At 44.5% G+C, this 23320-nt stretch overlaps 1 protein-coding gene across 2 annotated transcripts in view; it reads right to left on the reverse strand.

Annotated features, from left to right (window-relative positions):
- Positions 1 to 23320, reverse strand: part of RBBP6 (RB binding protein 6, ubiquitin ligase) — a 36810-nt gene continuing 13490 nt past the window's right edge. For both annotated transcript variants that reach the window (XM_044452512.1, XM_044452513.1), the window contains 14 exons: positions 19720 to 19764; positions 17377 to 17465; positions 17156 to 17252; positions 16120 to 16259; positions 12546 to 12718; positions 10062 to 10165; positions 9482 to 9801; positions 7673 to 7772; positions 7510 to 7588; positions 7371 to 7428; positions 6201 to 6566; positions 5743 to 5844; positions 2855 to 4597; positions 1 to 2117 (listed from right to left, as the gene is read on the reverse strand). In XM_044452512.1, coding sequence (XP_044308447.1) covers positions 467 to 2117; positions 2855 to 4597; positions 5743 to 5844; positions 6201 to 6566; positions 7371 to 7428; positions 7510 to 7588; positions 7673 to 7772; positions 9482 to 9801; positions 10062 to 10165; positions 12546 to 12718; positions 16120 to 16259; positions 17156 to 17252; positions 17377 to 17465; positions 19720 to 19764 — 5067 coding nt within the window. In that variant the 3' untranslated portion in view covers positions 1 to 466. The remainder of the gene's footprint in view (positions 2118 to 2854; positions 4598 to 5742; positions 5845 to 6200; positions 6567 to 7370; positions 7429 to 7509; positions 7589 to 7672; positions 7773 to 9481; positions 9802 to 10061; positions 10166 to 12545; positions 12719 to 16119; positions 16260 to 17155; positions 17253 to 17376; positions 17466 to 19719; positions 19765 to 23320) is intronic.

Genomic DNA, 23320 nt, shown 5'->3' on the forward strand with positions numbered 1-23320 from the left:
TTTAAAGTTCAATGAATGTTTTTATTGTAATCCAAAAGTAACAGAACAGGGCTGTAATGCATTCTGCAAGTCCTCCTGCTGAGAGTTTGAACTGATACCAGACCCTTTCATTGTTTTCCTGACAGGCAATCTTTAAAAAAAGTGTGAAATTTCACAGTACAGTAAACTCCACCCAAACTAATTTAACGGTGGTTAAAAATAAGATGCCCCAAATTAAAATAAAATTAAAAAAAATCCTCCACCCTCCCTCCCCCATATTACATGGTCACAACTCACAAGTCTGTACAAAATGTTCACTTTATAAAGCTCTGATGTAAAAATCAAATCAAGCAGCAATTGTGTAAGTGCAGCACAGGGCCTGTCATGGCATTATTTACAAGGCTCTTGTTTGTCTACATTATAACAAAATTTCATATAGGTGACTTAGTCAAGTCAGTTCAGTTCTGCCCCCCAACCATTCTGCTTTCTAGAGAGGGACAGATTTTGCTTTTTGGTCATCTCCCTTCTCTTTGTCTTTGTCTTTGTCTTTCTCCTTCTCCTTCTCTTTGTCTTTCTCCTTCTCCTTCTCCTTCTCTTTGTCTTTGCTCTTCTTCGACTTCTTCTTCTTGTGTTTATGTTTTTGGCTTCTCTCTGCATCCGACTCGGTTCCGGTGTGTTTCTTATGCTTCTTGTGTTTTTTGTGCTTCTTGTGCTTCTTCTTGTCCTTCTTCTTCTTCTTCTTCTTGCTGTCCTGGCTGTCTGCAGAGCTGGCGCTGCTGCTACGGCTTCGGCCTTGGCTTTCTGAGGGACTCTGGCTGCGGCTGCGGCTGGGGCTGGGGCTGCTTTGACTTTGGCTCCGGCTTCCGTCAGGCTGGGCGCCCAGCTCTGCCCCTGCAGCCTCTTTCAGTTTCTCACTGGCCTTGTCCTTCCCATCTCGGGCATTTCTGCCTGGGGACTCCTCCTGTTTTGTGGATACGTTACTGTCAGTGTCACTTTCATTGTAGTCTGGGACAAAAGCAGCCTCGTCCGTTTCCCTTGTTGGGTCAGAGGAGAGCCGGGAAGAGTGGCTGGGCTGAGGCTTTGGCTTGACCGTAGTACTCTTGTCATTCTGCACAGTCGCTTGCTCTTTTGCCTCCGGGGAGCTTCGTCTATGCAAGGATTTGTTCCCACCCATCACCTTCTCCTTATTGCTCCAGGTCTCAGATGATGGGCGTTTCTCCTTCTCCTTCTCCTTGCCTGCGCTCGCCTCCTGGGACTTGTGCTCTGCTGAGCGCCTAGAGTCATAGGCAGCTTTGTGACCATTCTGCCTTCGGTCCCGGGGAGGGCTGTAACTGCTCCGTTTCGAGTCCCATGCATCCTTTTTGGGCTGCTCTGTTCGCTCATCTCTGTTCTTATTCTTCAGTGCAGAGGTGGCTGATTCCCGGCCACGAGAAGGTGAGACCTTTTTCCGGACAGGCTCACTCCTTTCTTCTCTTCTCTTTGCACCTGAATAGTCTCGGCTGCTGTCATAGTCAGACTTTTTGTCCCGGCTAGGAGTGAAGTCCTTCACAGAGGACCCATGGCCAGATTCATGTTTATCGGAAGACCTGCTCTCTCTGGAAGAGTGAGAAGAGCAGCTCTTTAGATTCCCTTGATCAGCACCATGTTCAGACCGTTCTTTCTCTGGTGGGCCTCCACTCTTCCTCTTTTCAGAAGATTCTCTGTCAGATGCAGCATGATCCCTGTCTTTGGCCTTTCCTTTATCGTTTGATGCCAGAGTTTTAGAACTTTTGGATTCAGGCTGTGAACTCTCGTGCCCAGACTCTTTTGTGGTTCTCTGATTTTTCTCTAAGTGCTCAAGATCCCTCTCATTGTGTTTGATGGAATTAGATGGCTTTGTGCTGACGTTCTTTATGACACTGGTGGGTTTCCCGACAGCAGATTGTACCTGTGTGGCTTTAACATCTTCCTCTTCCTCCTCCTCAGAGTCAAAATCATCTTTATCCCACTTGGACTGTGGGACTTGGATCATGATGATGACATCTTCAGCAGGGGCTGTGATATCATTGTTGTACTCTTCCATAGTCTTGATTACAGTGCGCTTTATGTCTAGCTTATCTTCCGACTTTCTCACAGGGCTGCCTCCAGCAGAGCTAGTGCTAGACAAACCAAAACAAAAATTTTATTGTTATGGGAGATATCAAGGTGACATTGCTTAATTTCAATTTTAGATTGTGGCAATATGTACATTTTCAGAGCCAAAGCCTCCACTATGGTATCTTGCCACAAAGGCATTCATCAAGCTGTAACGGATATGGCAATTTCTTTTTCACCTGGGGGTTACTTTCTCTCATGAAAGCTAGGTTCCAGGGTCTGTATAAGTACATTTCACTACAACAAAGAAGCATTTAATTCTAGATCAACAAAATGTGCCTTCACTAAACTGACCCTAGCAGCCCACACACATTGCAATAGAGGGAACGAAGTGGAAATTAAAGGGGCAAGGGTCTATTCCCAGGTGAAAAGAAACTCTGCTCTACCAACCAACATCTTCGCAAGTCGTATTTCCCTCTGTGTCACAAGCCAAGGGTAGACTGACTGCAAAATGGTGGCTGCAGTGGAAATAGTTTCATACAAAGGCCAACGTCACGCTGCTGGGCTGGAGACGGGGGACAAAAGGGCATGGCCCATTCTGGACTGTTTGGAAGCAGAGGGCAACTGATCTGTCCCTGAAAGAGGGACAGAACTTGGTCCACACCCAGCTAACATCAGCTACTACCATCCTGCTTCCAGGTTAATTTAAGACAAGTTTAATTGAAGCATTTGACAAGTTTGTGAGATCAACACAACATGGGCAGGAAATATAACCTATTTCTCATTTCTAGTCAGAAGGTACCTGGTATAATCAACCAGTGTGGAACCAGATCCATCTGCTGCTGCAATTTTTCTCCTTAGCTTCCCTTTTGTTTTGTCTTGCTTCACTTTGTTACTGGCTGGCTCAGGTTTTTCAGTTGAAGCTTCTTTTACGGGCGGAATGGCTTCGACATTAGCAATCTTTTTCCCAGTTTCTCTGTTCAGCTTAATCTTTTTTGTTGGGGCAACTGGCAAAACAGTTTTATCCTTTTCAGGAGTCCGCTCTGTTTTTTCACCTTCTGGCTCAATTTTCCCCTTTGGCAAAGGTTTCAGTTCTGTGACTTCTTGTTTGGATGGTTTTAGAGAGGTGGCTTCAAGTTCCTTATCTACTTTTTCCTCAATCTTTCTTTTCCTTTTTTCTGGTTTTGCATCTACAGGCTTGTTTTTGTCAATGGGTTTCTTTAACTTTTCTTCCTTGCCAGAAGGCTTTTCCTGCTTCATTTCCTTTGGGTGCTCCTTCTTTGCCTTCTCCTCCTTGACCGACCTGGTTTCCAGATGTTCTTTTGCACCTCGGGGATGAACTTTACGTGGTGTATTCAGCGGCTTCTCATCTTTTTGAGAGGATGATGTCTTCGTACCATCAGCCTTTGCAAACTCCTCCTTTGCTTTTTTTGCAGGAGGGTCAGCCCGTGGGGACTTTTCACGATCAGCTTCTGCTTTTTCTTGGACTGCTTTAGCTGGCTTCACTTGCACCTCTTTCTTGGTAGTGACAGCACCTTCGACTTTTCTCTTTGTCTTTTCAGGTTTTGCCTTGGGCTTTTCTTTCCTTTCCTTTTCAGTAACGGGTTTAAAGGCAACTGAATCTGCTTCCATAGGTTCATCCCGGACAGGAGTAGCATCATCCCTGCTTGAAAGCATGAAGAGCGGGTCAGGTTTGCTGTCCTCCCCAGTGGCAGCATCTCTTGGCTTTCGTGAACCTTCCAAGAGGTCAGCACCGGGGAAGCCATCTCCTTCTTCACCCTTCCTTCTCTTCCGGTGTTTCTTATGTTTATTTCCTTTTGCATCTCCTGGTGGGTTTTCCGCATCCTTGTCTTTCAGTTTTGCCATATCTTTCATGCTGTGACCCTCTCTGGCTGGCACTTTGTCAGAGTAGCCACCAGCTACATTTCGATTTCGATGACCTAATCCTCCAGGGTAATCATCTCTACGACCCCGAATGTAAGGGGAATTCTCTCGCCTCGGTCCAGGAGGACCAAATCGCTCGGGAGAGAAGTTCTCTCTGTTGAGCAGAGGTCTGGGTTGTCCTCCAGTTGCAATGCCCTTGTAGTATATCTCGTACCATTCTCTGTAGGTCTCCCAGTCACGGTATCGCTCTTTCTCAAGAGGGTCTCTCATGTCCATAGATCTGCCATAGTATGTTTTCATATCGTAATGTGGGATTTCTCTGTATCGACCAAAGTACTCTCGTTCTCCCTCTCCCTGAGGAACAGTGCGCTTATTAGGGGACTGGCCTCTGTACCCTGGAGACCTTGATCGAGAATGGTATCTTCGGTAGGGGGGTGACCGAGATCTTGATCGATGGTATCCATGCGATCTTGACCTAGAGCGGTAGTTTCGGCTCTTACCCCTGCCTCTCCGTGGGTAGGGGGGTGATCGTGAATAGGAACGGGAATGGGAGCGACTGAATGATCGCGAATATGATCGAGAGCGGGATGACCCAGACCTTGACTTGGAATAGGTATAGGAACTTCTTGAATATGAAGATGCACTGAATGGCGATTTGGACCTTAAAGCAAGAAAAAAAGCAATGCTGTGTGAACCTGCAACCTCTCTGCTTTTGTACAAATTGTGCTGCACAGCAGACATACACAGGAACACGCATTTTCTGTCATAAAACCCATCATGGCTCAAGCCCAGCTAAACGGCACCATTAACAGGACTGCTCTGGACATACCAGAGCAGCTTCCCCCAACCTGAAGCCCTCCAGATGTTTTAGGCCAACTCCCATCAGCCTCACCCAGCACTGCCCATGCTCAGGAAAGCTAGGAACTGTAGTCTGGGAGTCCAGAGGCACCAGATCAGGGAAGGTTGCCTTAGAGTTTGCTTGTGCTCAGTGGGACCTTTTCAGTTTCTAGCACAAAAAGAGTGAAAGTCAGTCCCTCACTCTTCCCTTGGTTCCATTTCACAACCTGTTTTTGGAACTGCAGAAGGTTCAGAAATGATTTCCCAGTGTGCTGGGATGGCTGTTAGATGCAACATTTGAAGGCCTGCATGGCAAGCTCTGTGAAGCCAGAAGTTCCTTGGATGGTGGCCACGCACCGCCACATCTTCACTGCCAGCCAAATAACTATGGAATTTGTTGCTTGTGACTTAAATTGGCCAAGTAACTTCTTAGACCCACAAACATAAGACAACAGGGCTTTATTTGGACAAACTTTGCTTTAAAAAGTGCTGCCAAATGAATGCGGAACTCATTGCTCCTCAGAATCTTGGGGAAAATAAACTTCACCCTTAATGGCTGGAATTGCACCAGTGTTGAACTACAAGGCAACATCTGCAAATCCGAATCCTGTATGAGTCCGTGATTCATGCACCCCAATACAACTATGCAGAGTTACCTTGATCATGGGGGGGGGGCATGATTCAGATGCAGTGGGACTGCAAGTCTCATCACTATTGGCTATGCAAGCTTAGGCTGATGGGAGCTGGTGCCTCAATCCAGCAACATCTGGTGGGCCACAAGTTGCTCACCTTTGATTTGGCTGATTACTGTGTACCTGGAGAAGTTGCTGTTCTCTCCATCTCTACTACTCAAGTTCCTTAAAATGACAACAACCAGAAATGCCAGAGGATGAATGGGGGACTTTCCCAATTAAATGCACGCGCCCCATCCATTCAGCTCATTTATACATATGCAAGAAAAACAAGTACCGGGAATAAGAACGCCTGCGTTCCTTCTGGATTTTTTTATATTCCATCAGTTCTTTAGCAAAATCGTTTGTAAACTCATCAAGCTTTGACTTTTTCTTTTCCCTATTAAAATAAGAAAATTATTGCAATGGAATTGGGTATTGTTAAATGAAGCACTATTAGAACCAAACCAATGTGAAAAAGGTCACTGCATGCAAGTGAGAAATGAACATGCGACTAAGTAGCAAAAACCTGCACAAGGTTTTCAAGAGATGTCTGCTTTTTTCTAGAATTAACAATTTCCGGGTTTTTAGATCTGAAGGGTTATTTTTATTGGTAGTGAAAATCAACATTTGAAATCTCACGTTATATGTCATTTTTGCTTACAGCATACGCATTTTTAGCGTAGGTAAATCTGATACTCTACGGAAACAGAAGAATGAAATATAACGGAACTTCATTCAGAGCCAAATACTTACTCCTCTTTAAGTCTCCGTTGCTCTCTGTAAAACTCCTCCCTAGATAAAGGAGGTGCTTGTGTCGTTGGGATGGCATTTGAATGAGCCGTTGGTACTGGTGTTGGTACCCAGGGTGTTGATATGTTTGCTGGAGCTGGGGGGTATCCCGGAGGGGGGACAGTGTACCCAGCTGGTGGAGGCTGACCAGGTGGAAACTGAGGAGGAAACTGTGGTGGAGGTACCCCCGGTGGAAGAGGAAGTGCGTGGGGAGGAGGAGGATACAGGGGAGGTGGAGGCACGGGCACAAAGACCGGTGTTGATGCTGGCAGTGTTGGGGCCTGAGTCCTTTGTGTACGTTCACTATGCGGGCGTCCTCGGTTTGAACTTCTAAAGAAACCCAAAAACACGTTGTCACTGAGTGTTACACTTGTCCTTGTTTGCAAGAGGAACGTGAAACGGACAGCACCCCTCCGCAGCAACTGCCCATCAGCTGCCTATCTTACAGCTTATCCAGTCTAAATCGTTGTCTGCACCCCCCCCTCAGCTCAACTGTTTCACAGATGCTCCCTCAGTTTTGCAAGCACCCTCCCCATCACACTACATGCTTACCGCAGTTTTCCTCTTCCAAGCCTCTCATTCACATTAACTAATCTTCTGCTTCCTTAAGCACTTTCCATATAAGCGGTCCTATGCAGCTGCTGCTCCCACGTAAATCTCCACTGCACTTCTAGTGTGTTGTGTTGGCTGCTGAGGTTCTAAAGGCATCAGCACAAGCAGCCTGGCACCATAATGCTGACTTCCTCTGCCAGGCCTGAAGCAAGCTGACACCAGAGCTTTGATTTTTCTATTATTGCCCACTGGTGTAACTCAAAATTCTGAAGCTGCCTCCACAAATGCTAAAATTTGCTACCTGGGAATCTGAAGTATTTTTCTAGCTCTGTGCCCAACCATATGCTGCAAGCAAATCAGGACCACATCTTGCCTATTTTAGCCCAGTGATAGCTTTAATGTGTTGCTCAATAGTCAACTAAATCTGCAATACATTTGATTGAGTCCTTTAAGCTTTAGTTGATTTTTCCTTCAAAATTAAAGCACACAGACTTCCCTACGCATGTAAAAACAGCTCCTTGATATCATGTTCTAGACTTGCTACCTAAGAATATGAAAAATACATTGTTAAAGGAAACTTACGGTTCCCAGCCTGCTCTATTGCTTGCAGAGCGAACAGGGTTGCTTCTCATTGGCTGACCTGTGAAAAGGAAAAGTTGCTTTTAATGTAGGCATAAGCACTGTCACATTTAACAGGCAGGATCCTTGTCCTACGACTTACCCATAGTGGGTATTGAATGTCCATGAGAGACCAGCTGCCCCGGCAAGGCCGGCTGCCCAAGCACAGGAACCTGATAACCCTTCAGGAAGGAAAAGGAAGAGAATCAGATGCTGCTGCTCCTACTGAGACATATGAGAGAGTTTGGTGCTGAAACCAAGCTTACCTTCTCCTCTATCATGGGATTCATTGACAGTGAGGAAGGTGGTTTTGAGAGTTCTGAGGCGGTCGCTATAGCAGCAGCTGGTCCAATACCATCGCCCTCGCTGGAGTGAGATAAGCAAGAGTGAATGAGAGAAGGTCACTGTATAACTCTAGAAATGTCATCACATTTCTAATAGTCCTAAAGGGTATTAGAGATGAGTGAAAAGGCAGAAAAGAGCATCAACCACAATTAAGATGCTGAAATACCCTCCTTAGAAGCAGGAGCCTGGGGCTGTGTACCTGGAAGGAGATGACGGCCAAGACAAAATTGTCTGCTGTGTGTGGGAAGGGCTCAGAGGATAGGTGCAGCCAGAGCAACATGCATGCTGCCTTACAACTGCAGGACCAGCCTCCCCAAACCGGGATCGGTTGCCCCTGAATGTCTCAGCAGCACATAAGCACACCTATGAGGCTCAGTTTTTAAACACAGGTGCTTCAAGTTGCATGGCTTGCAAAGCCCATACAACTTTTTTGGGTCATCAAAAGCACCGCACCACACACAGTTCTGTTGAACTTTAACTGGCATCTGTGGCTCAGTTCAGGCAATCCTCCAAGCCCACCACCTGGAAGGTCATCGGCAACACGTGAGCCAGCCTGCTCCCTCCTGCACTCTCCAGCTTCTGCTTTAATGCTAATCATAGCCTGTCGTAGTAAAGTGGAAAACAACAGGACTGCTTCAGGGCTGCTCTCCAAAGTATGGTTCTCAAAGATCTTTACGTGAATATTTTGTTTGCAGCTAGTTTAATAGGAAGTACAGTGGTGCTTCGGCTCACGGACTTAATCCGTTCCAGGACTCTGGTCGTGACCCAAACTGGTTGTGAGCCAGGTCAAATTTCCTCATAAGGGTCAATGGAAATAAGGTTAATTCGTTCTGCAACTATTTTTTTTACTCACAAAAATGTGAAGCAAAGTGACAAAGAACAAAGATCGCAGCCATCTCCCCCGTCCCAGCAATCACGTGGGGAGGGGAGACAGGCGCGATTGTGGGCGCACTGGGGGGGGGAGGCGGATGCGGGTGCATTTGGGCAGGAGACACAGGTGCAATCACAGCCATCTCCTCTCCCCCAAGTATGAATGCAACCATCTCCCCTCAACACACACACACACACACCCCAGCACGACCGCAATCGTGCCCGTGCAGGGAAGGCAGGTGCGCTTGGGATCGTCACCCGATGCAGAGTTTGGGACCTGCAGCAACATTTTCATGCAATTCTTGTTCGGGACCCGATCTGGTAGTGAACTGAGGCATTCATGAGCCGAGGTACCACTGTATCAAGAGCTAGAGGAAGATCATCTCTTGTATGTCTCAGACTAACTTAGTTTGCATGATTGCTTTAGACTAAATGCTGCAAAGAGGAGCAGGACACATTTGTAGCCAATGATTAAGCTTTGGAAGATGCACAACCCAATACTCACCAGCACAGTCAGACTGCCCCTAATCCAAAATGTACAACCACTCTTTACAACATTAAAGCAGCATGGTTCTAAAACCACTCCATTTTAGCAGGCTGAATATAAACCTTGGATGTGAGATGGCTTACTTCTGATCTGGTTACAAGAACCCCGTTAAACCTGAAAACTACCCTGTGGCTCTAGAACAACCAAAAGAGTTCCTGAGATTCACACTGAGGGCCTCACAGTGGCTGTCTCCAGGGAGGAAGCTTTGGCACTAGCCATACGCAGCATCACAGGAGCCAGGGGCAACACAACCAGAAAGGAAGACCAAGGCGCACAGGCAATCTGGTGACCTCTGCTGGATGTACTGACTTACCGGAAAGGCCCTTCTGTCTTGTCTGCATGGATCACCATGGCAATTGGTGCAGAAGCGTCACTGGCAGATGCCGAGGCTGCCTGGCTGCCTGGCAATGCGGCTGCGGCTGAGGCTGGTACACCAGCAGCCAACGACACGGTGAGGGACGTGGCTCCATGGACAGGGGCAGAGGTGGCTGGGACTACAAGTGGATCCTGCTGCCTGGAGCCAGTCGGCCTTGGCACAGAAGGCATGTTTCTCTGGGCTGCCTGCCTGGGTGGCTGGGCCTGCTTGCGGAGCCTTTTTGTGTAGCCTGTTTCATTTTTGAAGTTGTTTACAGCCTAGAGGTGGAAAATTAACAAGGAAAAGAAATGAATCAATGCATCAACACTTCCTTAAAGAATAGCAAAACACCTGTGCTCCAGTAACAAAATCTAGTCTTTGCATTCTAAGAAGAAAACACAATTTCTTATTCTAAGCTTGCCAATGGCACCTCCTTTCCCACCGGACCAATAAAGCTGTTCAAGCAGAAGAAGGGGAAATATGTGTACACTCACTCACGGGTTCACACAGAATTTGCTACTGAAAGGTCTGAAGGTACCTGGCGTAAAAATTTGTTGGCAATTAGCGCATCGGGAGACACATCTGTCTGATGACAAGTTGGGCAAGTATGTTCCTCCGATTCTAGCAGTGATGTTCTGATACCTGTGAATAATTTTAAAATGCCATGTAAATCATGCAGTGCATGTATTTGAACCATACTGTGCAATTACGTGCACATGTACTAGCACAACTCCTAAGATTCACCGGCCTGAGAACAAATGTTCTCTGGGGAGATTACAAAACCTTAAAGACTAACATAATAAAAGCTAAAATAATGCAGTACAACAGGCCTGCTAATTAACCCACAATTTTCCAAGTCACACTCTGCTGACATTTTGAATATGCAATCTCCAATTAGCCCAAATATAAGCTCTTTTGTGATGTGTGAACACAGATACTATGAGCAGGTTTATGCATCATGCTAAGCCACCCTGCAAATAAACAGAGGTGAGCTGGTTGTTCACCAGAGAACAACACACAGTACACAAGAGACCATTAGGTTTGTTGTGACTGTTCTCCTCTTCCTCTCAGTCCTCCAGGTGGCTTCAGCACAGATCCCAGGCACCCTTGCAGAAAATCCATCTGGTTCTGCAGCAGCACCTTTCCTGCTTCAATTGCTATAGCTTTTGGTCACTTTAAAAACTTGCCTGGTCAACTTCCTTGTATTTATCAGCTGTCAATAGGACTGGCAAAGAGGAGTAGGTAACATTTAAAAAACTGGCAGGTTGAGGATGCACACAGGCTAATTTTCACACAGTGGCAAAGCGGGAGAAAGGATGGTTAAGAAGAGGGAGGGACAAAACACAATTCAGAAACACTGGGAATAATGGGGGGGGTGAATGGAGTATATGCACCAAAAAGGAGGGGACCGCAACCCCTGCTGGTAATGCCATCCTCTTGCTTGTAAGTACTGAACTGATTTTTTGTTTTGTTTTGCTCCTCCCATTCAGTACTGTCCAAATTCTCCAGCACGTGAGGTATTTTTGGTGCTCATTCTCAGAGCAGTAACGGCAGGTGTTGTAGTGGTTTACCATAGTGTCATACTGCTGTTGAGAACCAGGGTAAGGCACGACGGTCTGTTCGAGGGTTTCTCCCATCCCTGATCGCTCGCTATATTGCCTGAACTCAGATATCCCACAAACACAAGCCATCTTGGGGAAAGCCTCCAGACAATCAGCCACCTGGCAAGAACAAAGCACCTAGCTGGACAGTTCAGCTTGCAGTTGTCCAGCTTGTGGCAGCTTCCTGCCCCTCCACACCTGCACGGAATCAGCCATCTGTGGAGCCGTGCTGCTCTGCCTGGCAACACGGCCCAGCAGTTCCCCCTCTACCATTCATGTCCAAGGCGCTTCCTTTCCTGCGTAGTGTGGGAATCACCTGGACAGCTGCCTAGCTGATCCTCGCCACTTGCTGCACTTGAGAGTTTCTTCCAACTAAAGTGGCGAAGGGGGCATGGCCCAGGTGGTGATGCGCCAAGAAAGGAGCTTCTCCACCAGGCCTAGCCCTTCCTTCCCTGCTTCGGTTCAAGAGAAAGCCATTGAAGCAGGAGAGGCCAATCGGCTGAGCAATGCCGGTCCCAACCCTGGCAGTGTCATCCTGTGGATTGCCTCCCCCATGTCCCCACTGAGAGGTGTCCTCTCAGGCCGGAGCAGAGAATCAGCTGAACCATGCTGCCCCACTGTCCAGGACACCCAGCTGGCTCCGCCCCCTTGTGCCTGGGGGTGGACCAAGCACAAGGGGTCTCCTCCAGAACAGAAGGTGGGCGGTGGCCTTATTAGCCGCCCCATCCGCTCTGCCGCACTTCAGAATGTGTCTGTCCAGTAGCAACTTGCAACCGTCAAAAAGAAATGTTTCCTTCCTCAGCACTGTGTCCCCGGGATATTGCTAAAAGGGAAGATATTCCTGGGAGGCAGGGAGGAGTTCGACTACCCCCACCACCCAAACCACCTGCTAGGCTCATTGTTGCCACTTGGCACCTCGGGACAACCGGCTATTCTGGGGCTGCTATCACGTGCAAGCCTGTCTCTACTGCTGGGCGCAGCATCACAGACTGACCTCCAGGGGGAGGCCACATGCTCAACAGGGCAGTGTCCTGTGTTGCCCCTTCCTGTCACTGCATGCAATCAACACAATCTACACAGTTCTGAAAAACAGAGTGGTGTGTGTCGGGACTAGAATTAAAGGTCTTAAACATTACAGTGTATTATAATTTTTACTTGTCAAACACAACAGTGAAGTAGACCAGGATTATACAAGTACCTACCAATCACAAAGCAATGCCTTTCTGTTCCTCACCTACACTAGAGGTAGGGAACCCGAGTCTCCCCTCTCTCCTTCCTAATTCCTCTTTTGCCATTGCACCTGGATATTTATTTCAATTTTTTTCCTGTACCATCTAAAATTTTCACAGAAAATCTCAAGACAGTTTACAATATTAAAAACATAAATGACGTATGGATAAATGATAGAGGGTGGAACTCACATTCATCGCAGTAGCTGTTTCCACAGCAGGGAATGACTACAGCATCAGTCATTATATCTTTGCATATCAGACATAACAGTTCATCTGGAATAGGGTCATCTTCTTCTGAGGAAGACGATGGCTCCTCTGGCAGAAAGGGGGGTTTTTCTTTCTTCCCTTTAGCATAAGCCGCACTGAAAGAAAACAATTCCACTGAAATCTTTTCTGGCTTAAAATCCATTGTAATAATATTTAATTGATATGTCTGTTTCTATTTAATACCCATAATACACTACAGTCCCAAATTTATTAGGGCTTTGAGAACAGCACCATAAACAGAGAACGGGTAATCAATGCAGACTGAACAATAGCATAGTAATATGCTGTGCTTGACCAGTGCCTGTAAACACTTGGTCATCTTGAACCACTGAACGTCAAGATTATCTACATGTAGAGTGTTACATGTGAAGAGTACATGTTAGTGTAAAGAGTGTTGTTATTGAGAGATCACCAACAAAGCATTTAAGCTTAATGTCAAACATAACAGCAACCATTTTAGTTTTGAAAATAAGGCATCCATTACAACTTTTCAGATGTAACATTAAAGCACAATGAGTAACAAAGATGAATTTCTATCAATTATGCTAAAAGTTGAACATTAAAGTAATGGAAACGGGTTCACCTTGGTATCTGCACTGTACAGTAAAACCGAAACACAGGTCTTGCCTGAAACTTTAGATTATTCACTAAGAGAGTTTACACAAGAGACATTTGTAGTTTGGGGGCGCTCCTAAGCCCAGCATTGTCTCTGGAAGCCCAAGCAGATGTGATGGCACAGAGCACCTCCCATCACCTTCAGCTAATCCATCAACTATGTTCCTACCTGGACAGGCAGGACCAAGCAACACTGACCAATGCTCTGGTAACTTCTTGCTTGGACTATTGTAATGTGATCTACATGGGGCTTGAAAGCAGTTCAGAGACTTCAGCTGGTTCAAAATAGGGCAGCATAGCTGCTACTGGGGACTGGGAGGCAAGAACACATTACCCTGTCCTTTCCCATTTACACTGGTTACCAACTGAAGCCTGAACCCCATTTAACCCCCGTGTTAACATGTAGGACCCTAAATAGCATGGGACCGAGATGTTTGAAGGAACACCTCCTTCCACATATGCCTACCCATGGCTTAAGATCATCACTGGAGGTTCTTCTCCGAGAGGTAAGGAGGGTGACGACAGGGGGAAGGGCCTTTCCGGTTGTGGCACCCTGCTTAGGGGACTGACTTCCCAAAGTGCTGTGCCTCGCACTGACTCTATGCTTTCCAGCACCAGGAAGGCCTCTTTTTATTTTCCCAATATTTCAATAGTTACATTTTATATTGTGTATTATGTTTTATATGATATTTTATCATAGATTGCGGAGTACCCTCTGGTTTGAGTTGTTGTGGCTGTGCTATTATGGACTATGTGTGGGGTCTTGGGAGTTATCACTGGAGTTATATTTTTATATTTAAATACTGCATTTTGTTTACATCTACATTTTAATTCTATTGTACTTTTTTGCTGTTAACCATTTCAGAGCCATTTGGCTGATGAATGGTATAAAATATTCCAAATAAATAAATAATAAGCATATCAGCACCTCCGCACAGGGTTGGTCCTGCAACTGAAGGGGGGTTGGACCCAATGGCCTTCACGGCGCCTTCCAACTCTGCTTTTCTATGGTTTTACGGTTCCTTTGAATTTTGTCTGCACGGTGGGGCACATTCAGCTGGGTCTTGTGTCATAGTCCCACAGGCACTACACCACAGCTGGGAGAGTGAGCCAGTATCCACTGTGCGACTCTGGAAAGAAGGGCGACTTGCAGGGGAGGCGATGTAAAGGGACATCTCCCACCCATTCCTCCCTTTCCTGCTGGGCAGAAGGGGGAATGAAGCGAGGAAGGCAAGTAGAGCAGCTCCTTCCCACAGGCTGAGGCCACCACAGTGGCAGCGGGTAGGATGTGGATACTCTGGCTTGCTTCATGAAAAAACAAGAACTACAGCTGCACAGTGCCTGGGGAAACCAGGCCCTGCAGGCCCTGCAGCTCTCTGTGCTCCCTCCTATCAATGCTGAAAGGAAACCAGGATTGCTCAGAAGCAATCTCTCACCCCTTCCTGCATTGGCAGGAGGCCAAGGGGAACGAAAGCCAGCTGCATTTTGCTGGCTGCAATCCGTCAGAGGCCTTTGACCAGGGCAGCAACACTTTTTACTTCTCTTGGGCCTAATCCTAAGGTGGGGCTTGACCATGGCTTAGCATGTTGGCCAGATGCAGATGACATGCTAAGCCATACTGAGTTAGTGAAATCCTACAACAAGCCATGAGTAACTGGGTGGTATGTAAGCCAACCATGGGAATACTGCTAGGTTCAGACAATACATGAACACACTGTGACTGTGTATTCATAAACCACGGTGTGTATTCATTTCCATTTAAAAAAGCATACATGTTCCAGAAACCAGAGTAAGAATAGGAGAAGCCCTTGACGTTGAAGGTTGACAAGGCATCTGTCTCAGTACTGAATGGTGTCATGCGTCTGAGTGCTCTTGGGATCAAACAGTCCCTTGCTGTTGATGGTAAATGGGGGATCCCTTTTGAGATTGAACTCTCTTTTGAGTCCAAGCACTCTTGGGACTGATGACAATGTTGTCATTGCTGTCAAGTGGTGTTGATGACAATGAAGGGCTTCCCCTGAAGATTGAATCATCTTGAATCCGAGGATTCTCTTGGTATCCATTGGGCCCTTGGTATCAATGGCAGACAGGGGCTCCCTCTTGGGATTGAACTGTTTTTTGGACCCGAGTGTTCTCCTAGGCTTGATTGGGCCCTCAGCGTTGATGGTAGACGGGGCTCTCATGGTGTCCGCACTTCAACTTGGTGGCGGCGGCTATCCTTTTTCTGGATTAGGTACTTTCCTGGCCATATGGTCAGGTATTTGGAATCTGCAGCTTCTAGGGTCCTGGTCCTCAGTCAATTCACTCTGTATTTCCAGGCCTGGTTTTGTGAAGCCTTGACAGTGCAGGCATGATTCAACAGTATGTCCCGCACCCAAACAGAAAGACAAAAGGAGTGACCATCTGTGGGGAGCAATTTACTCACACAATGGACACACTTTCTAAAGGGTGCCTTTGATGCCATTGCAGTAGATGGGGAAGGCAGAGAGAGGAGAACAGAGAAAGGATTGGAAGAAGGATGGGGGAAAAAATCAGAGGGAGAGCAGGGATTTTTTTTAATGGATTTTACAAGTGAAGAGTGAAAATGAAGTTCATGACGAGATGAGGGTAATTAACGCTGAAAAATTACTCAAGTTGAGCAGAGAAGTGTTTCCTGATCTAGGCATGCAGGAGGTTAAAAGGGAACTGAAGGCAGGGGCAGGAGTCCCTCCCCATGGAGATAGGAAACAGGAAGGGGAGGGGCTCCCACCCAAACTAATGCTTTGCTGAAGCTTTCCAACAAGAGACTCTATGCAGGGGCACGGCCCATACGTATGAGGCAGAGACCACCAAGAATGAGTCACTGCAAAACTTTAATCATGTCAAAGATCTGTATACTTACGCATCAATAGTTGGGATGGCATATTTCCCTGTGTTGGTGAGCATGGCGCCCTTGGTGTTAGGGTCTTGCACCTCCATCATGAAACTTCGGGGTATTCCTGTGCTCTTTTTAATCCTGGGACCAGATTCAAAGTTTTTGTCCTATTAAGGAAAAAAGAAAGTCTCTAACTAAGAGGGTTTTTTGAGCTTCCCTGACCAAGCCTCCTGCCAAACTAGCTGAAATTTTTGATCTCTCTTTAATTCACAACAAAGCTCACCTGACATCAATGGATAAGCTTTTCAGCTTCAGAACAAATGCTATTTAAATCAGTCATTTCTTGTTTGGGAGAGATGCAAAACAAATAGCCTTACTGCTCTCAGAATGCAAGGCCAGATACCATGAAAATATTATGATCCATAGTCATTATTGCCTCATAATCTATGCTTAAACAAACAGTCTTCCCACCTTTTCTCCCATCACTGGAGCTCTGTGGTACATTTAATGCAAACACAGCCAAATGAATTCTTTATTCCCTGCACTGCCTACCACCAAACAAAAAAGCCTCTGAGGGGACCAAATTTAATCTCAGTCTAAACCATGGGTCCTCAAATTACGGCCCGCGGGCCAGATCCAGCCCACCATAGAGGTTTTGGACTCACCGCATGAGTGCACACGTGCATGGTGAGGCAGCGGCTTGCTCGTGTGGAGATAATTTTGGACTCGCTCAGAGAAAACCATCTCTGTGCGCTCCTGCCCCTGCCTCACCATGCATGCACCCCTCGCCCCCCACCCACACCACCTTGGTGACCCACGCCCATCACTGGCACCTTTCAACTGGCCCACCGTTCAAAAAGTTTGAGGACCCCTGGTCTAAACACTGCCAGATATAGGAATAAAGGGTTCTGCTTAGCAGGCTCCCTTCTTGCCCCTCATGCATTAAGCCAGGAGTAAAATTGTAGTTTCTTGTTATAAGCTGTCTTCCTGGAAGATTACCAGAAATAAAGACAAACTACTCAAATACAAACAAAGTTTTTATATTTCCACTATAGGCCCTTACCCCATTGGTTGGACAGATCTTTATATAATGACCAGGTTTTCCACAACGAAAGCAAGTATAATTTGGAGGAGGTGGACCCATGGGTTTCTTCATGTAACTAGAAAGGTGTAAGAAGAGAAGTGTATGTCTTTGTCGACTTTTTTTCCAAATATGAAATTAAATATCTAAACTGTTCCAAAGTTAGTTTTTTTATTTGTTTTGATATGTCAGATATGACTTACTTGCTTGGATCATATTCGTGGCCAGACTGTGACATCATAGCTTTAATTTTATCTTCTTCAGAAGCATTGGCTTCAGCCAGATTGGCAGTCTGTTCAATAGGTAATCATTTGACACACACATTAGAAACACATTTATGTCCATTCAGTCAAAGACAAACACCACTCATCCAATCCTGTAAAGAGCAGCATAAAACTAACTGAAGTTGCCTCAAAAAACAGTCCTGAAGATGTTCCAGGGAGTCCTTATGCCATTACATGATGTTTGTGTGCCTGTTAACCTACACTGAAAAGGGAAAAAAAAGCTTATTTACTGGGGCATTTTAAACCACAGGCTCTGTTTGTACCTTATATAATGGCTTGTATAACTGCTCCAGTTTCCTGTAATAAATTTAAGTGGTCTGGAGTTGAGTGTGTTTGCAGATGCCTCCTGCAATACTTACAGGTTAAAAGACTGAACGTTTAGTCTACAGAGAAGTGATGCTGTTCCTTTCTCTACTTGCACTATAGCGCCATGTATTATTGATGCCTCAACATATTAAAAAAGGACAATGTCATCCTGAAAACTGAAGCTCCAGAAGCTCAGCTAGGCCCACTTTAAAAAACTTTAGGAAAGACTTTGCCGTTCTCCAGACAGGTACAAAAGGAAAATGCAGGAGTGCAACTGCAATGTATCCAAAAGGCTCCAACAAACTGGGCAAAAAAACATTTTTCTGCCAACTGGAATCCGAGGCAGCACTAAATGTTTTGGTCATGCAACTTTCAAGATGACAGTGCCTTTCAGATGCAAGCCAGAGCTGTGAACCACGTGGAGCAAACAATTCTAAAGACTTGGTACCTGCTGGGTTGTTTTATTAATACAAATACAAGCAAGTTCTAAGGGAATGGTTACTAATTGTTCAGATATTCAAGCACCTAACATTCAGATCAGCCACACATACTTTATACATTCATCCACAAAAGCAAACAGCTAGTTTCAACAGTTTATTCATCAGTTGATTAAAATACATCGGTTTTTTCTTAACAATCAAGATTAACAACTATTAAATTGTTCACATTTACAGAAAACTATTTTACAAATATTTAGCTAATTTGTTTGAACCCAAACAGTTTTACAGAACACATCCAATAGCACAGAACATTAGTAGGAATAGACCAAAATTCAAATATGGCATTTAATACACAATAGGGATAAAACAGAAAACTGTTAAACACATCTCCTCCATGCAAAATCTGTTTGCATTGATGAGGCTAAAAGTAAGTAACAGTTTTGAACTGCTTTATATCATGAAATATTCGGCATTTGTCGGAAATACTGAGGCTCTCTCTGAAACTTAAACTTTACATCTCTTGGACATTTTTTTTCACATCTCAGAAAAATAAACTTGACATGAACTTACAGAACCAAGGAGAAATTTAAGGACAGCACTAATGGAAACCAAACTTTAGCTAATTTGGTTGACTTAATTTTTTGAATTTGTAAAATGCACACCAACTTTCCCAACTTAGCTAGAAAAAGTAGTTCGCCTTGGAAAAAAGCAACTTCAGCAGTTATCCACAGAAGCAACACAAGTGAAATATTATGCTTCTCATTTGAAATGTTTAAACAGCAGCTATTTCCTTGGATAAAGGGTGTTATCACTAGTGCTTTCCCAAACAAAGTTACACATTATTAAGCAGAAAATGCAAGCAGTTTCATAGCAAAACAAGGCAGATACAACAATTTCAGAAGGTCACATTTGCCAGTATGCCACACATACACATTGGTATATTCCTATAAGTACATTTACAGTCTGTGTTCAAACAAATTAGTTGCATAGGTATCGCCCACTGCACATACTACAAGTGTACAACTTGGGTTAGGCAAAATGTTGTTCTATCACTGGCTCTGAGTGCAATATCCCAAAATAACCATGTAAATTGTCCATGTGATAGGGAAATACTTCTATTTTGGCTGATGCACAGAGAAATCCTAGGAGTCCATAAATAGTATTAAAATTCTTCTTTAAAATTGTGCTATTTTTCCAATGCAAAATTAATGGAACGTATGAAAGAAACGATAAAACAGCTTCAGAAGTGCTTCTTCTTTGAATCTTGAAGATGAGCAAAACTGCAACATTATGTTGAGGCTGATAAGGTACTCCCCTTCTATCTTCCCATACTGGGAACTACTCTTTACAGGATAGTGATCAATAAATATACACATTGCAATGTTTAGGCTTGGCACTTTTCACTAAAAATGTTTTGCACCAGTGACAGAAATAAACCACAGCATAAAGACATTCAAAATACCAAGCAAGCAACATTTCATTTGGCTATATTTGACAAGAATATATGTATATATACCTTTGTAAGCTGGGCCAGAGAAATAGATGCAGAAGAGTCATCAATCTGTTCATAAAAAATTAAACACACATTCAAGTTCCACAATCAAAATGCAGCCAACAAATTTAGCCTCTACTGTGGTATTAAGATCTAGCACGAACATATGCTCTACAGAGAGGCATTTTTCAAAGTACTGCAACCTTTGGCCAAAAATATGTATTCGTTTGTTCTGTTTGTGCAGGTATACACAATCAGTTCTTGAGAAGAGTTAAATGGATGAAATCTAGTCATGGGGAATGGCAACTGGCACACAAAAACCTATAAACTAATTGCTTCTTTAGTGAACCAAAACCTACACTGTTTATGACAGCGACTTTCACAAACTATACGATGGGAAGGCTTTTTCATAGCTAAATGTTTTCCTTTACAAGAGATGCTTTATCATTTTGGCAGATTCTGATGCTTTGCTCAAAAGAAAACTCATTAGCAACTTTTCAAACTAGCAGTCCCTTTTTAACAGGGACCACTGAAATAAGCATATGCAAAACTTATTTTATGGCATTTGCCATGAACACTCTCCTAAGCTAGGAACTGCAAATATCATTCAGCTCTAGGGACTGGCATAAAATGTTTAGGAACCTACGGTTGTAGAATATTCTGCAACTCTGGTTTAAGTTGTAGATTTAACCAGTTTAGCTATGTGGACCTGTCATGCCAAAGAATCAGAGAAGTGACACCCATGTGATAAGCCCATGAATGCTGACTGGAAGAGTGAATGGTACTCTCGTAAAACGTTAATTTAAGATATTGGGGGCATAATGAGCATTCATCCTGACCATGTACAACTTTAACTTCCATCAAAGCTACTCTGGAATTGGGGTACAACATGCAGCCCAGATAAACCCTACTTAAAAGGCAAATGCACCTTTCTCATAACAAAAGAAAATAACTCCCTCTCCTTGCCTTAAAAGCAATCTCACTATAAATAGAAATTGCTTCTCACAGTTACATCTTTTGTGAGCAATGTATGAGGAACTGACCTCCAGCATACATACTTGGTATCATGTGAATAAGGCTACAGTTTGAGAAGGTGCATCAGGAAGTAACTTCTAAATGATGTCTTACAATACAATTCTAACAAACGCCTACAAATAGTTATCTAATGGACACTATTTGTTTATGATACATAAGCATTCACGTGGCCTTCAGGCGTAAGGCAACAAGGGCACTGAAGACCATCACGTATGTTTAGATATAGCCACTTTCCTATAGCTGAAATACATATTCCATTTTTAACTTCCTGACTAATATTTACAGTAATTATACAGCTAGTGTTACTGTCTGCCTACAGGTGGGCCTGAACATGCTCTATCAGTGTGAAATCCAGGGTTATGCAGAGATGGTCAGTTCTGTGGGACCTGCTGACAAGGGTGGAAGAACTTGCTCCTTTTCTAGATACCAGTAGCAACAGGATTAGCATTCACTGGATGGCAGGATACAAAGGAATAGCTGCCATTCAACAAAACAGAGGGAAACAAATGCTGCACTTGGGACAAGACTGTGGTAGCAGGGAGTGTTCTGGGCACCCACCTTGTCTCTGGGTGATCTGCCTCAACCAATGGAGAGTCTCTCCAGGAGACTCTACAATGTACAGCTTGCCCCTACTACATATATTCCACCAAACAAAGTAAACATTTCACTACTCAAAGTGAGGCTTCAAAAAAGGACAACAATGTTTAAAAGGGAATCCCACAGAAAAGTAAATGGAAGGCATACTACACTTTCTAGACTCAGATTTGATAAAACTGCATACATATTTGTGATCTGAAAATATGTATGTATTTTTACTTAGAAACATGTTACTATGGGTTTAGTAGTTAGGCATAGTTTGAAAAGTTATACGAAATCAAAACAGCACATTCAAACACAGCCTTCCAAAACTAGAATTCAAAATTTTCAAAAGGGGTTTGTAAGCTATGCGATGCCAAAAATCCTTTTATGTGGAAACAGGCTGGAAGAGAACTGAAGAAAAGCTTAACAAGCTCATTATTACTGATGGTTAAGCAAGTGCGGCCATAAAAAGCAAAATACTGACTGTAGGAACAGAGACAAAATGGCACAACTTTCTCATGAGATGGCACTGAACAGGTTACAGACAAAGACTCCTCTCCCAAGAAAGGGGAAGAGAACAATCAGTGTTATCCTAACTACCATAATATCATAAGCAGATTTCTTTACCTGCTGTTATTCCAATACTAATTTCTTTCCTCTTACTAAGTACAATACTAAGTACTCAGTCCCCAATTTCAAAACCCGTTTGGACAGGTACGTGAATTATTTATCACATGGGTGGATGGAAAGTAGCTCTCCAGGTGTTTGGAGTTCAGCCCAAAACATTCCTGACCACTGGTGATGCTGAGGGAGTTTCTGGGTGTTTACGGGTAAAACATCTGCAGATCTACCTTCTGCTCACCCCCATCTATGCCTTTGCATACCCATAAATCACCAATTTGCTCTGCACATTTCCAGTTGGATCCATGTCATAAAGAACTACACGTAAATTGGTGCTAATCCTGAAGAGGGTAGATTTCAAATATTCTGAGTCACTAAGATGAAGCTGTCTAACAAACAGGTGCTTAGGATATTCTCAGCATAGATTCAAGAAAACTGACTCATGGCATTAACTTTTTGCAAATGATGCATACAGTTTATCAGATAAAGTTGAGGCCTCTACTAGTCATGGTGCCTGCAGTATAGCCTAACACAAATCCTTCATAGTCAACTGCCTCATAGTGCCTTTGTACTGGAAATTAGTTAACTAGCAAAAGTGAACTGGGAAAATAGAGGAGGAGAAAAACAACACTAGGGATCAAAACCTGCCAGGGCCATAGTTACAGCTAAGTAACTAAAATGCCTCTTGGTAATACTTCAATTTCAGCCACTTAATTTTTGTTCATATCAAACCTAGTAAAAAGGGTTAGCAGCTCAGTGATATACTCAAAGAAGACTACATCTGGGTTTTAGGTATACCACACAAAGGATGTCAGAAAGTGGGAGAAAAAGGCAGCAGACAAACCAAGAACAAAATTCGTCTCAGCTCAGTAGCTAGCCATCACTGCGTTTACCATCAAACCTTCTCCTGCTCCCTGGGTGTACTAGGTAACGAGAAAGGATAAATCTTCATTGAGATGGGACAATAGTGTCCCGCAACAGCAGGGGGTTGGACCTGATGGCCTTCTGGCCTCTTCCAGATCTACTACACTATGATCCTATGATTCTTACATAGAAACATAGTGAGTCAGAAGCGGCCTCCTGGGCCATCTAGTCTGACCCCTAGCTCCAGTAAGCTCCACTCCTGACATGCATACCATGTGCACGGGGCTTTAGGAAAGGCAAAAGAAGCAGACCACTCAAGAGCTACCCCAACCCTCCTACATGTTTCTTGGGAACAGGGAGGTCTCTTGTCACACTGCACTGAGCTCAGAGCAGTGTCAGACTTCCTGAGTTCTAACAATTTACAGAGAAAGTGCAAGAGGAGATCTGTACGCAGGAAACCCTGCCTTCCAAAACAGCAAAGGGTATTTGCTTCTGACAAGTGGATTTGGAGAGGCCTGGTGAGTAG

The sequence above is a fragment of the Varanus komodoensis genome, unplaced genomic scaffold (genome assembly GCF_004798865.1).
Source record: "Varanus komodoensis strain SLA01 unplaced genomic scaffold, ASM479886v1 scaffold73, whole genome shotgun sequence".
In the NCBI taxonomy this organism is placed as follows: domain Eukaryota; kingdom Metazoa; phylum Chordata; class Lepidosauria; order Squamata; family Varanidae; genus Varanus; species Varanus komodoensis.